This window comes from Ranitomeya variabilis, chromosome 2 (assembly GCF_051348905.1).
Source record: "Ranitomeya variabilis isolate aRanVar5 chromosome 2, aRanVar5.hap1, whole genome shotgun sequence".
Taxonomy (NCBI): domain Eukaryota; kingdom Metazoa; phylum Chordata; class Amphibia; order Anura; family Dendrobatidae; genus Ranitomeya; species Ranitomeya variabilis.
The window spans coordinates 653768670-653783899 of NC_135233.1; the positions used below are offsets into that span (position 1 = coordinate 653768670).

A 15230-nucleotide genomic window follows, 5' to 3' on the forward strand; every position below is an offset into this window, starting at 1 on the left:
TAGATCCGATACTTTGCGGTATCGGCCGATACTTTCCGATACCAATACTTTCAAGTATCGGACGGAATCGCTCAACACTACTAATAATACATTTTTTTTTTATCACTAAGATACTGCTTTGGCTCCAGATTTTTCATTTTCACAAGGGGAAATGGGTAAAAAGGCCACATAATTTGTTACACAAATTTTCCTTAACATGACCATACCCCATGTACGTGTACAGTACTGTTTGGCAACACGGTAGGGCTCAAAATGGAAGGAGTGCTATATGACTTTTGCTGCTCTTATTGTTCTAGAATAGTTTGTGGAATCCACACTCTATTTGGCCACTGTTCAGTGGTGTCCGGCTTTTCAGAGGTGCACAAAACTGTGGCTGACCAGGCTTTTGTGCACACCTAAAAAGACACCTAAAAAGATGGACACTGACAGATTATAGGCTACACAGAATCCACAGAGTCTCCATCCGCTTCACTACGAGGAATCTTCAGTAGGGGGTTTTCTGACTCACTTATTTCAGAGACTTACATGGAAACTTTAGTGTAAGCACTCAGTTTTTAGAACAGGATAACTGCGCTGAGCCTTACTTCGTTCTTTGAGTAGCAAAATAAACAAATCAACAGCAGGTCAAAAATTGGCTTTATTTGCATTTTACGATGTTCCACTTTCAGTATAAGTGATTAGATGACTTTATTCTTCAGGTCGAAGCAGTTACAACGATGACAGACATAGCAATTTTCTTTATATTTGGCAACTATCACACACTAAAAAATGCTTTTTTTTTTATTTACAGAAAAAAAATTTGAATCTCCATATTTTGAGATCTATATTTTTTCTATATTTCTTCCAACAGAGTCATGTTAGCCCCCTGCATCTCTCAGCCTTCTAAATGCTACAATTGCTATTGATCGAGGTATTTAGAGGGTTAAGCAGTCCAGGTCTGGGCTATAACATAAGCTGAGCTCACAGTGGCGATCGCACTAAAACAGCTCCTGAGCCCGCACAATCACCATTTGCAGGAACTCACCGCAAAATATGACGAAATATGACATAACTGTATATTATTGCAGTTTTGTACTGATATTTTTTACCATTATTTTTTTTTCATTCGACTTTTTTTAATCGTATAGGGAAATTTTTAGCTTGATTGCAGTATTCATAGAGTTAAAAGGCAGAAGAGATCAATCTTTCTAGAAGGGCTTTAGTTGCACCATCCTAATTACAGATTTTTTTATGGCCATGAGATCAACATGACCAGTATGCTCATCATGCTGCGGCAACTGCCATTCACAGAATAAGCATATTAATTTATGTACTTGAAGTTTGACTGTTGCACATGGTTACACAAAAACCATAATGTTGTATGTAAATTGCATATTAATTGTTCTTATTTTTGTTTAGAAATGTTTCTGGATATGGACAACTAAATTATACTTCTAATAATATATAAGTATCTTCGGAAAGTCAAAAATCTAAAGTGTATGACCTAAAAATAGCTCTTACCTTTGGTTTTTATTTAGGATATGGATTTACCACCTATTGTTAAAATGCTGACATACTTGTCTACTCTAGAATGTATAGTCCTATGAAAGAATAGTAATTGCTTTATTGATATATTTTCCTTGAGTCTGAAAAATTGGCTTGGTTTCCTAAGGCTACTTTCACACTAGCATCGGACGACGCACGACGAGTTGCGTCGTTGCGGCGCACCAATGCTAGCAGTGAATGTGCCGCACAACGGGGGCAGCGGATGCTGTTTTTCAATGCATCCACTGCCCCATTGTGAGGTGCGGGGAGGTGGGGGCGGAGTTCCGGCCGCGCATGCGCGGTCGGAAAAGACGGGAACGACGCACCAAAAAAGTTACAAGCAACGTTTTTTGGTGGCGACGGTCCGACGCAACATGACGCAACCGTCGCACGACGGTTGCGACGTGTGGCAATGCGTCGCACTGCGTCGCTAATGCAAGTCAATGGAGAAAAACGCATCCTGCAAGCACTTTTGCAGGATGCATTTTTTCTACAAAACGACGCATAGTGACATGCAGTGCATGACGCTAGTGTGAAAGTAGCCTAAGTGGCAGAACATCTGGAAAGTTGGGACTTACTGGAAAAGGCTTCCACTAATGTGTCTAAAATAATAATAATTAGGGATAAAATAAGAGAACAGAACCAAACAATAGTCCATTGAGAGTGGTGACACGGTAAAGAGAAACAATCTTAAAAGATTTTTACTTGACAAATCCACTGGATCCGGATATGGGTCCATATCAATCAGTTGTAAAGGACTCTGCATGTTGAGAAAATAATTGAATTCCATAATACCTGTTGTGGATTCTGTTTTTGGGCTCCCTCTGGTGGTTACGACTGGTACTGGGTGACTTTGGTGGGTTGCGGTCTCTGGTTTCCACCTGTCCATCAGTGGCTGGGTGTTTCCTATTTAACCTGGCTTTCCTGTCATTCCCTTGCCGGCTATCAATGTATCAGTGTGTGTCTCTGTTACCTGCTCCTAGGCCTTCAAGACAAGCTAAGTCTGTATTTCCCTGTTTCATGATTGCTTTCATGTTTTTTAGTCCAGCTTGCAGATATGTAATTCTCTGCTGCTGGTTGCTCTAGTGGGCTGAAATTACCACTCATGTACCATGAGTTGGCACATGAGTTCAAGTAATTTCAGGATGGTATTTTGAAGGGTTTTTCAGCTGACCGTGCAGTTCACCTTTTGTATCCTCTGCTATCTAGCTTAAGCGGGCCTCATTTTGCTGAATCTGTTTTCATAACTACGTTTGTGCCTTCCTCTCATTTCACCGTCATTATATGTGGGAGGCTGCTATCTCTGTGGGAATATTTCTCTGGAGGCAAGTGAGGTCTGTTATTCTTCTGATAGGGGAAGCTAGATCTCTGGCTGGCGCGAGACGTCTAGGGGCCCCCCAGGAACATCCCCCGGCTACTGTTAGTTGAGTGTTGAGGTTCAGGATCGCGGTCAGCTCAGGTTCCATCACTCTGGAGCTCGTCCTGTTTTTGCCCGTGTTATGTTGACAAATTCCCTGCCATTGGGAATCATGACAGTATAGCCGGCCCACAAAGTGTTAATTGTTTGGGCTGAAGCAGGAGAAAAAGAAGTGTTGAAGGGAAATTTTTTTTTTTTTTCCCCTCAGAGTTTTGCTGCCTAGCCCTTAATTGCTGTCTAGCTGCTTCTTACCTCCTCTTAACCCTTGAATGGCTCTGACCTTAGCTGTTTATCATGGATGTCCAGAGTTTGGCTTCCAGCCTGAATAATCTTGCTGCAAAAGTTCAAAATATACAGGATTTTGTTGTTCACACTCCTATGTCTGAACCTAGAATTCCTATTCCAGAGTTTTTTTCTGGAGATAGATCTACCTTCCTGAATTTCAGGAACAATTGCAAATTGTTTCTTTCTTTGAAATCTCGCTCCTCTGGAGACCCTGCTCAGCAGGTCAAGATTGTAATATCTTTCCTGCGGGGCGACCCTCAGAATTGGGCATTTGCATTGGCACCAGGGGATCCTGCATTGCTCAGTGTGGATGCGTTTTTTCTGGCACTGGATTGCTCTATGAGGAACCTAACCTGGAGATTCAGGCTGAAAAGGCTTTATTGGCCCTCTCTCAGGGGCATGATGAAGCGGAAGTATATTGTCAAAAATTTCGGAAATGGTCGGTGCTTACTCAGTGGAATGAGTGCGCCCTGGCTGCAAACTTCAGAGATGGTCTTTCTGAGGCCATTAAGGATATTATGGTGGGGTTCCCTGCGCCTACAGGTCTGAATGAGTCTATGACTATGGCCATTCAGATTGATCGGCGTTTACGGGAGCGCAAACCTGTGCACCAGTTGGCGGTGTCTTCTGAACAGGCACCTGAGACTATGCAATGTGATAGAATTCAGTCCAGAAGTGAACGGCAAAATTATAGGTGGAAAAATGGATTGTGTTTTTATTGTGGTGATTCAGCTCATGTTATATCAGCATGCTCTAAACGCACAAAAAAGGTTGATAAATCTTTTGCCATTAGTACTCTGCAGTCTAAGTTCATTTTGTCTGTAACTCTGATTTGTTCACTGTCATCCATTTCCGTCGATGCCTATGTGGATTCGGGCGCTGCCCTGAGTCTTATGGATTGGTCTTTTGCCAAACGCTGCGGTTTTAGTCTGGAGCCTCTGGAAGTTCCTATTCCTTTGAAGGGAATTGACTCTACACCATTGGCTATGAATAAACCGCAGTACTGGACACAAGTGACCATGCGCATGACTCCCGTTCATCAGGAGGTGATTCGCTTCCTTGTACTGTATAATTTACATGATGTACTAGTGCTTGGTCTGCCATGGTTACAAACTCATAATCCAGTCCTGGATTGGAAAACAATGTCTGTGTTAAGCTGGGGATGTCAGGGGGTTCATGATGATGCACCTCTGATTTCAATTGCTTCATCTACTCCTTCTGAGGTCCCTGCGTTTTTGTCTGACTATCGGGATGTTTTTGAGGAGCCTAAGCTCAATTCGCTCCCTCCTCATAGGGATTGTGACTGTGCTATAGAATTAATTCCTGGCAGTAAGTTCCCTAAGGGTCGTTTATTTAATCTGTCAGTGCCAGAGCATACTGCTATGCGGAATTATATTAAGGAGTCCTTGGAAAAGAGACATATTCGTCCATCTTCGTCCCCTCTGGGAGCAGGTTTTTTTTTCGTGGCTAAAAAAGATGGTTCCCTGAGGCCTTGTATAGATTATCGCCTTCTGAATAAGATTACAGTCAAATATCAGTATCCATTGCCATTATTGACTGATTTGTTTGCTCGCATTAAGGGGGCTAGGTGGTTCACTAAGATAGATCTTCGCGGTGCGTATAATCTTGTGCGGATAAAGCAGGGTGATGAGTGGAAAACCGCATTTAATACGCCTGAGGGCCATTTTGAGTATTTGGTAATGCCTTTTGGACTTTCTAATGCTCCTTCAGTCTTTCAGTCCTTTATGCACAATATTTTCCGTGAATATCTGGATAAGTTTATGATTGTGTATTTGGATGATATTTTGGTGTTTTCTGATGACTGGGAGTCTCATGTTCTACAGGTCAGGAAGGTGTTTCAAGTCCTGCGGGCCAATTCTCTGTTTGTGAAGGGCTCAAAATGTCTCTTCGGAGTCCATAAGATTTCTTTTTTGGGGTACATTTTTTCTCCTTCTACTATTGAGATGGATCCCGTCAAGGTTCAGGCGATTTGTGACTGGGCACAACCTACATCTGTTAAGAGTCTTCAGAAGTTCTTGGGTTTTGCTAATTTTTATCGTCGGTTCATTACTAATTTTTCCAGTGTTGTTAAACCTTTGACTGATTTGACTAAAAAGGGTGCTGATGTTGCTAATTGGTCTCCTGCGGCTGTGGAGGCCTTTCAGGAACTTAAGCACCGGTTTTCTTCTGCTCCTGTGTTATGTCAACCAGATGTTTCACTTCCTTTTCAGGTTGAGGTTGATGCTTCCGAGATTGGAGCGGGGGCGGTTTCGTCACAGAGAAGTTCCGATGGCTCGGTGATGAAGCCATGTGCGTTCTTTTCTAGAAAATTCTCGCCCGCCGAGCGCAATTATGATGTGGGTAATCGGGAGCTTTTGGCCATGAAGTGGGCATTTGAGGAGTGGCGTCATTGGCTTGAGGGTGCTAGACATCGTGTGGTGGTCTTGACTGATCACAAAAATCTGATTTACCTTGAGTCTGCCAGGCGTTTGAATCCTAGACAGGCTCGTTGGTCGTTGTTTTTTTCTCGTTTCAATTTTGTGGTTTCATACTTGCCAGGTTCAAAGAATGTGAAGGCAGATGCTCTTTCCAGGAGTTTTGTGCCTGACTCTCCTGGAGACTCTGGGCCTACTGGCATCCTTAGGGATGGGGTAATATTGTCCGCCGTCTCCCCAGACTTGCGACGTGCATTGCAGGAGTTTCAGGCGGATAAACCTGATCGGTGTCCACCAGAAAGACTGTTTGTTCCGGATGATTGGACCAGTAGAGTCATCTCCGAGGTCCATTCTTCTGTGTTGGCTGGTCATCCTGGAATATTTGGTACTAGAGACTTGGTGGCCAGGTCTTTTTGGTGGCCTTCCTTGTCAAGGGATGTGCGCACCTTTGTGCAGTCTTGTGAAGTGTGTGCTCGGGCTAAACCTTGCTGTTCTCGGGCCAGTGGGTTGTTGTTATCCTTGCCTATTCCGAAGAGGCCTTGGACGCACATTTCCATGGATTTTATTTCAGATCTCCCTGTCTCACAGAAAATGTCCGTTATGTGGGTTGTGTGTGACCGCTTTTCTAAGATGGTTCATTTGGTACCCTTGCCTAAGTTGCCTTCCTCCTCTGAGTTGGCCCCTTTGTTTTTTCAGAACGTGGTTCGTTTGCATGGGATTCCGGAGAATATCGTTTCGGACAGGGGATCCCAGTTTGTGTCTAGATTTTGGCGGACGTTTTGTGCTAAGATGGGCATTAATTTGTCTTTCTCGTCTGCATTCCATCCTCAGACGAATGGCCAGACGGAGCGAACTAATCAGACCTTGGAAACTTATTTAAGGTGTTTTGTTTCTGCTGATCAAGATGACTGGGTTGCCTTTTTGCCACTGGCCGAATTTGCCCTTAATAATCGAGCTAGTTCTGCTACTTTGGTTTCTCCTTTCTTTTGTAATTCGGGTTTTCATCCTCGTTTTTCCTCTGGTCAGGTGGAGCCTTCGGATTGTCCTGGAGTGGACGTGGTGGTGGATAGGCTACATCAGATTTGGAATCAGGTGGTGGACAATTTGAAGTTGTCTCAGGAGAAGGCTCAGCAGTTTGCTAATCGTCGTCGCCGCGTGGGTCCCCGACTTCGTGTTGGGGACTTGGTGTGGTTGTCTTCTCGTTTTGTCCCTATGAAGGTCTCTTCTCCCAAGTTTAAGCCTCGGTTCATCGGTCCTTATAAGATCTTGGAGATTCTTAACCCTGTATCTTTTCATTTGGATCTCCCAGCATTGTTTGCTATTCATAATGTGTTCCATCGGTCGTTATTGCGGAGGTATGAGGTGCCCGTTGTTCCTTCGGTTGAGCCTCCTGCTCCGGTGCTGGTGGAGGGAGAATTGGAGTATGTTGTTGAGAAGATCTTGGATTCTCGTGTTTCCAGACGTAAACTCCAGTATTTGGTTAAGTGGAAGGGTTATGGTCAGGAGGATAATTCCTGGGTGGTCGCCTCTGATGTTCATGCGACTGATTTGGTCCGCGCCTTCCATAGAGCTCATCCTGATCACCCTGGGGGTTCTCGTCAGGGTTCGGTGACCCCTCCTCAAGGGGGGGTACTGTTGTGGATTCTGTTTTTGGGCTCCCTCTGGTGGTTACGACTGGTACTGGGTGACTTTGGTGGGTTGCGGTCTCTGGTTTCCACCTGTCCATCAGTGGCTGGGTGTTTCCTATTTAACCTGGCTTTCCTGTCATTCCCTTGCCGGCTATCAATGTATCAGTGTGTGTCTCTGTTACCTGCTCCTAGGCCTTCAAGACAAGCTAAGTCTGTATTTCCCTGTTTCATGATTGCTTTCATGTTTTTTAGTCCAGCTTGCAGATATGTAATTCTCTGCTGCTGGTTGCTCTAGTGGGCTGAAATTACCACTCATGTACCATGAGTTGGCACATGAGTTCAAGTAATTTCAGGATGGTATTTTGAAGGGTTTTTCAGCTGACCGCGCAGTTCACCTTTTGTATCCTCTGCTATCTAGCTTAAGCGGGCCTCATTTTGCTGAATCTGTTTTCATAACTACGTTTGTGCCTTCCTCTCATTTCACCGTCATTATATGTGGGAGGCTGCTATCTCTGTGGGAATATTTCTCTGGAGGCAAGTGAGGTCTGTTATTCTTCTGATAGGGGAAGCTAGATCTCCGGCTGGCGCGAGACGTCTAGGGGCCCCCCAGGAACGTCCCCCGGCTACTGTTAGTTGAGTGTTAAGGTTCAGGATCGCGGTCAGCTCAGGTTCCATCACCCTAGAGCTCGTCCTGTTTTTGCCCGTGTTATGTTGACAAATTCCCTGCCATTGGGAATCATGACACATACCCATTTTGATTTATACTTTGTAAGGGAGTTGTTGTTCAAGGCATTTCCCTTTTGTCTTACCGTATCCAAGTTCACCTCCTCCCTCCCCCCCTTTTTCTTCAATTTTTCCCCTTTCCTCTTTTCCCATTATCCTGTCTAATTTTGTATTATTCTCCTTCATATAATTTCATTTAGTTTCTATGGTATTTTTGTCATACTCCAATAATATTATATATGTTGAATTTCAACTCATGTTATATTGTCGCATATAAACTATTCCCCTACCTTGATATTGTAAAAATTCCCCAAATAAAAATTATTGAAATAAAATAATAATAATAATAATAACAATATTTCTATAATTTCCATTTATTACATTTACATATGTACAAGCGGAATTAAAAAATTATAGAGAAATTATAAAGTGCAATATATTTTATGTGGTCTTAATGCTAAATAAACTGAGTTACTTTGTGTATACTTTGAATTAGCTATCTTGTATGAATCATAGGTTATAGTCCAGAAATACAGGAAGATATTCATAGTTGGCCTTCAATTTTGCTAGCAGACAAAAATAAATTCTTTTGCTATTTAAACAAGTATTAACTTTGACATGTGCAAGTTTTAGGAGAAAAGGTTACGTTACATAATTTTGAACTTGTAATTAAGAAAAGTTAACTACATCAGGTTAAGATTGGAATGTCTGCAAAAACATTCCAAAGGTGTTTTGTTTTTGCAAGTTAATGCGATCACCCACACGTTTTGTATTGCCCTGCAAAAAAAATCACTGAAATTAGCTTTGCAATTATCAATCATCCACTATAGTCTCCTGAGTTGGCCTCATCTGATAATTTTCTGTATTATTTGCAAAACTCAAAAAATCATTTAGGTGATGAAAATTTACGACAAACCAGATGATAATTGATAATTTTTTTTTCTAAAGTATTAGAATTACTTTTTGATATGTTGTATGAATAGAATATAAAGGTGACAAGACTGGCATTGTTCAGGCCTTAGTGAGGGGGCATGATAGAGTCAGACCCTCCTGATTCATGAAAAGGTCTACCCCATGTCAGGGACAGGAGTGGGATTTCTGGCATTGGAAACACCACAAATCATCATGAACTAGAAAAAACCGTGGTTTCTTGCCCCCATTCTGCTACAGCTCCGTCCATTTTGAATTGGCGTGAAAACTCCAAACATTGCAAAATTTTGGTGCAACTTGCGACTTCTCAAAGCTTTTATGCCAGCATTCTGACATGAAAGCTTTGACAAATCAGGTCCTTAATTTTTTTAGGCTAGGTCAACTATATATAATTTCTCCTCTTGCACATTTACAAATCTTTTGGCTTATATTAAAAGCAGTCACTAAGCTTAATCATGGATATGTTATTGTTATGGCTGCACAAGCAAAAGCACACAGATAGAGAGTCCAAAGGTGTGATTAAACCTGAAACACCATCTTGTTTCTGTCTATACTGTGGTCGATCAGGTCATATAATGATTTATTGCATCATATTCAATAATTAATTTCTTTAATCTAAGGAAAAGGAAAGAAAAAAGGAACTAATATGTAAGGATTTTGTTTGTAAAGGTTTAAGGTTCTCATATACAGACTACTGGTTGGTTTTTACAAGTGTCTTTGGCTACCAATTCTGCATTTGTTGACTGTATGTAAATTGCATATTATTTGTTATTATTTTTGTTTAGAAATGTTTCTGGATATGGACAACTAAATTATACTTCTAATAATATAGAAGTATCTTTAGAAAGTCAAAAATCTCAGGATCCTCCTTAGATGTCATTGACAGTGACTTGGCTTTCAAGTGTAGGTACACAGTTGCAACTCGAAAGGCCCCGTCTCACATAGCGAGATCGCTAGCAAGATCGCTCCTGAGTCACAAGTTTTGTGACGCAACAGCGACCTCAATAGCGATCTCGCTATGTGTGACACGTACCAGCGACCAGGCCCCTGCTGCGAGATCGCTGGTCGTGTCGGAATGGCCTGGACCTTTTTACCTTTTTTTGGTAGTTGAGGTCCCGCTGACATCGCTGAATCGGTGTGTGTGACACGGATTCAGCGATGTCTTCACTGGTAACCAGGGTAAACATCGGGTTACTAAGCGCAGGACCACGCTTAGTAACCCGATGTTTACCCTGGTTACCAGTGTAAAATGTAAAAAAAACAAACACTACATACTTACATTCGCATCCCCCGGCGTCCACTTCCCACACTGACTGAGCGCCGTAAAGTGAAAGTGAAAGCACAGCACAGCGGTGACGTCACCGCTCTGCTGTTAGGGCCGACGCTCAGTCAGTGCAGGAAGCGGACGCCGGGGGACGCGAATGTAAGTATGTAGTGTTTGTTATTTTACATTTTACACTGGTAACCAGGGTAAACATCGGGTTACTAAGCGCGGCCCTGCGCTTAGTAACCCGATGTTTACCCTGGTTATCAGGGGACCTCGGCATCATTGGTCGCTGGAGAGCAGTCTGTGTGACAGCTCCCCAGCGACCACACAGCGACTAAACAGCGACGCTGCAGCGATCAGCATCGTTGTCTGTATCGCTGCAGCGTTGCTGTGTGTGACGGGGCCTTAAGTCATCCTGTTCAAGTATCTGCAATTGATAGTACTCCTCTTATCAAGACTCATGTTACTTCTAAGGTTGAGAATTTGTGCATGAAAGTGTTTTTCAAGATGTTTATCTAAAGCCTTGTCATCGATCGGAGCTCTTCCTCCTAATTTTGCTCAGGATTTTGAGGGTGTTTTTTCTTAGAACGAATGTGAAGTTCTTCTCCCACAGAGGTCATATGATAGTGGTCAGATGGATCCTGATAAGGTACAGGCCATCCTTGACTGGATACAATCAACGGATAAGGATTTACAGAGGTTTTTGTCGTAGTTCTATTTGTCATGCAGCAATATGGTGTGTCTAGGGTTAATCTTGGTAGCCTCCCTTTTGCTTTTGTAAGGCTTTTTATAGCCTCTCTGTGGTTCCATGCCTTGTCGGTTATACTCTTGCCCTCGGCTGAGGTAGTCGACCCCGTTGTGTCTGTGCTTTGTGCCTGTGTTTTGGTGTGTTTGTGTGGTTCTGTTTTCCTGTTGTGATTCTGTCTTCTGAATTTGCACTGTATTTGCTCTCTCGGCTCTGACTTCTGCTTTTCCCTGGTTACGCTTTTTGCATGCCCCTTTAGGTACTGTTCCTCCTGTCTGGTATCCCTGACCTCGGCGTTCTTTTGACTTCCCCCTTTCTCTTCCCCACTGTGCGCTTACCACTATTGGGTCCTGGTGCTGCCGCCACACTCCTCTGTCCTACGCTGCAGACCTGCGGAGGCTCCGCCTCCATCTCCTCTGACCGGCGGTCACGTGCCGCAGGTCCTGTTGCAGCGTTCTCCTAAACTGTCATGTCACTCTGCTCGGGAGCTCTGTAAGACTGTTCCTTTCCTCTCCCAGCTGCCCTGACCCCCAAGCTTCCTGGTGAGTGTCCGCTTGGTGAACTGTGATAGTTCTTAGAGTATGCTCATTTTTATCATAAGTTCATTAAGAACATTTTGGTCAGTCAATCCTACTGATATTACCAAGAATGGTACTGACTTTTCCTCTTGGTCTATTGAGGCTGTTAAAGTTTTTTCTGTCCTTTTCCTAAAGCTCCGGCATGTTAGCTAAAGGCTGTTCTTCCTTTTGTATCTCGCTATGTAGGAGCTATGGCACCTCAGGCTGTACGGCCCCTCACCCATCCTTCTGCCTCAGACTGCTCCAGTCTGCTGTCCGACACCAACTGTCAACTCTTCCTAACTGCCTAGCAACTGCCTGGCAACTAACTCCTCCTCCCGACCAGAGAGAGCAGTTCCCCTGAAATCGGGTGTAGAGCTCCCCCTTCTGGCCTGGAGTCAGAACGGTGTTGTATCTGCTAAATACCCGTGAAAAGGAATCCTTCATCACTTCCATGCGTGACATCACTTTCCCCATGAGGAAAGCAATGCCACTGTGACAATCAGGACCCTGGGGCGTCACAGATTCATTTAGATGTTCTGACATTCTATTGATGTTTGGACCCAGTCTGTGAAATTCCAACTTAAGATTTTGGCTTTGCTGCTTCTTTGCTATACTTTGCAGATATTTTCTGTTTATCTTTAGGAAGTAGGCAGTATATTTGTTAACAGTACTTACTTTACTCTTTGTTTGGTATTTCGTTATTTACTTTATTCACTCTGGGATATTTCCTTTGTTCAGCACCCTTCTCTCCTTGTAGGTAATTCACTTTCTGTTCTGCCCTCCAGTTCTTTCGGAAGAATGTGAAGCAACTCGTGTCTTTTAGCCAATTTAGGTCTGAGTTGCCATCTCTTAGTCTGTGGTTAGGTTTATCTCTGCATCTGCAGGCTCCACTAGGGAGCACTGAGTCAGGATATTTAGTCTGTTCAGGAATCGGCAGGGTCAGTTGCAGTTTTTAGTGTATAACCTATTTCCACCAGTGAGGTGTTGCACAGGCTTAGCTATACTAAGAGCTGTTAGGGGCATTCAGGGTGAGCTGCTGACAAGTGGGGTTGCCATTGCTTATCTTAGGGTACCAACCTCCATGGTAAGGTAGGGACAAACCAGGATCAAAGTAGAGCATTTTCTATTCTGAACAGGGATCTATCAGGTTCAGGCTGTTGTCCCTGTAATTTGTTTGCTACCCGCATGCTTGTGCAGTCATAACAGTTATGGATGCTCAACTGTGCATATTCCCATGACTCAGCAGGGAAATTACTTTACACCTACCATTCTCAAAATTTACAGGCTTTTTCAGCCACCAAACAAGCAAAAAATATTGGGCAATTTGAAGTTATTTGATCAATTTGCTCATCTTTATTATTTCAAGTTTCTAATCACCGTTCTTTAAAGAAATACATTTATTCAATGATTTTAAATACCCCATAAAATCTTCTATGTTCTTTCACATTATGTGACTCAACATAGCTCTTTAACACATATTTGATGAGAATAAAAAAGATAACAAGGGGGCTGTATATGTGAAATCAAATATATTGTATGTTCTGACTAAACACAATCTAGTACATTCATTAACAGCATCTAAAGATGTAATAATGCTACTATATATCATAAGGTTTTAAAAAGTTTAAGTTTTTTCATTGTTTTCTCTTCAGGAGTATATACTCTCCCGACACAGCAGTCAAAGGGTAGGTACATTTTAAATAGATTACTATGAAAAAAAATCAGTAGACAAACATAATTTGTGTGATTGGTATTGCTATAAGCACCCTTTTCTCTTATTTCTGTTCATACAATTTTCTAAATTTTCTATGACAAGCTATAGAACAGCACAAACATAATATTTTACTCATACTTTAAATTCCTATTGTAAAAAAAATTTATAATTACACCCCCCCTCAAAAAAAACTATTACAATTAACGCTTAGCTTTGCAATGCTTATATTGGAATTGCTAACAATATCTCTAGTGGTCAAGTGCAGAAAAATGGTTAGTATAGGGGGTTTAACCATGAAGAGGAGAACCTCATAGTAGAATCCCTATCTAACAATCCATAAAACTTCGCTTTAATTACTATATTTAAAATGCTTATAGGGTAATAAAATTGATGCCCTTAATCTGCCTATTGTGATTGATTTGTAAAGATAACTACTTATATTAACAATGGATGGCGCCCCGGGTTGTCATCACTTATTATCAGGAACATAGTGATGACACCCCTCAGTGCCATCCATTGTTAATATAAGTAGTTATCTTTACAAATAATTCTCAATAGGCAGATTAAGGACATCCATTTTATTACCCCATAAGCATTTTAAATATAGTAACAAATGTTAAGCTTCATGACTTATTAGAGAGAGATTCTACTATGAGGTTCTTTCTCTTCCTGCTCAAATATGTAAACATATTCCTCCCAAGTCATTTTTCCCCCTTTTATAGGCTTAATTATTCATTCACTACCTGATGTCCTATGAGTTACTCACCTACCCATGCTCTAAAGAAGTCCATGTTGTAAAAAGAGGCTGAATATTGTTCAGCTTCCTGTTTTGTACATATGAGTGCAGGGAGTGGAGAGAGAGGACTGTGCAGCTCTAAATTTACAGCCACACAGTTTTCTTTTTCATGCTCTCATCAATCATAGTGGTTATGAAAAACCTCTGGCAGTCCGAGATGGAGCAGCATTTTTCTGAATGGGGAATTACTTCTGGGGGTGAAATCTAGTTAAAGCAATTAAGATGCAATATGTTTTTGATTTATTTTAATATCGCCATATGTTGAAAAGCATTTCTTCGATTTCAATGAAATAGCAATTTGGAGCTTAACATTCATTGTTATCCAATGTCTTAAAAAAATTGGTGTGCAAATTGCCTCTTCAGAGAAAAAGAAGACTCTATAGTGCCACCTGTTGGAAGTAGCAATCCTACAAGTCACAATCAACCCTTTAACGAGTCTTGCAATATGACTTAGGATAAAAGCCAAATCAGTAACTCAATTCGAATTTGAAATTGGTGAAAACTGATAACACAAAATAAATGAGAAAACTGCATTACTTTTTGATAATGCTTCTCTTTTTCAAAAGGGAAACTCTTTAACTTTCATTATGAGGGAAAACAAAGAAAGGATATTATATTCTAACAGACATAATAAATATGTACAGTGGGTATGGAAAGTATTCAGACCCCTTTATATTTTTCACTCTGTTTCATTGCAGCCATTTGGTAAATTCAAAAAAGTTCATTTTTTCACATTAATGTACACTCTGCACACCATCTTGACTGAAAAAACAGCAATGTAGAAATGTTTGCAATTTTACTAAAAAAAGAAATACTAAAATATCACATGGTCATAAGTAGGGTTGAGCGAAACGGGTCGGCCATTTTCAGAAGTCGCCGACTTTTGGCAAAGTCGGGTTTCATGAAACCCGACCCGACCCCTGTGTGGGGTCGGCCATGAGGTCGGCGATCTTCTGAATCTGGGATCGGAATTCCGATACCGAGTTCCGATATGTTTGCGATATCGGGAATCGGTATCGGAATCCATATTTAAGTGTAAAATAAAGAATCAAAATAAAAAATATTGATATACTCACCCTCTGACGCGCCCTGGTACTAACCAGCAGCCTTCCTTCCTAAGAATCAGCGCGTGAATGGCCTGCGGTGACGTCACGGCTTGTGATTGGTCGCGTGGCGGTCACATGGGCCGTCGCGACCAATCACAAA

The 15230-nt window shown here is 42.0% G+C and overlaps 1 protein-coding gene across 1 annotated transcript in view; it reads left to right on the forward strand.

Annotated features, from left to right (window-relative positions):
- Positions 1–15230, forward strand: part of LOC143807533 (scavenger receptor cysteine-rich domain-containing protein DMBT1-like) — a 430549-nt gene that overhangs the window by 30695 nt on the left and 384624 nt on the right. The window contains exon 2 of the mRNA XM_077289172.1: positions 13167–13199. Within this exon, the coding sequence (XP_077145287.1) occupies positions 13167–13199 (33 nt within the window). The remainder of the gene's footprint in view (positions 1–13166; positions 13200–15230) is intronic.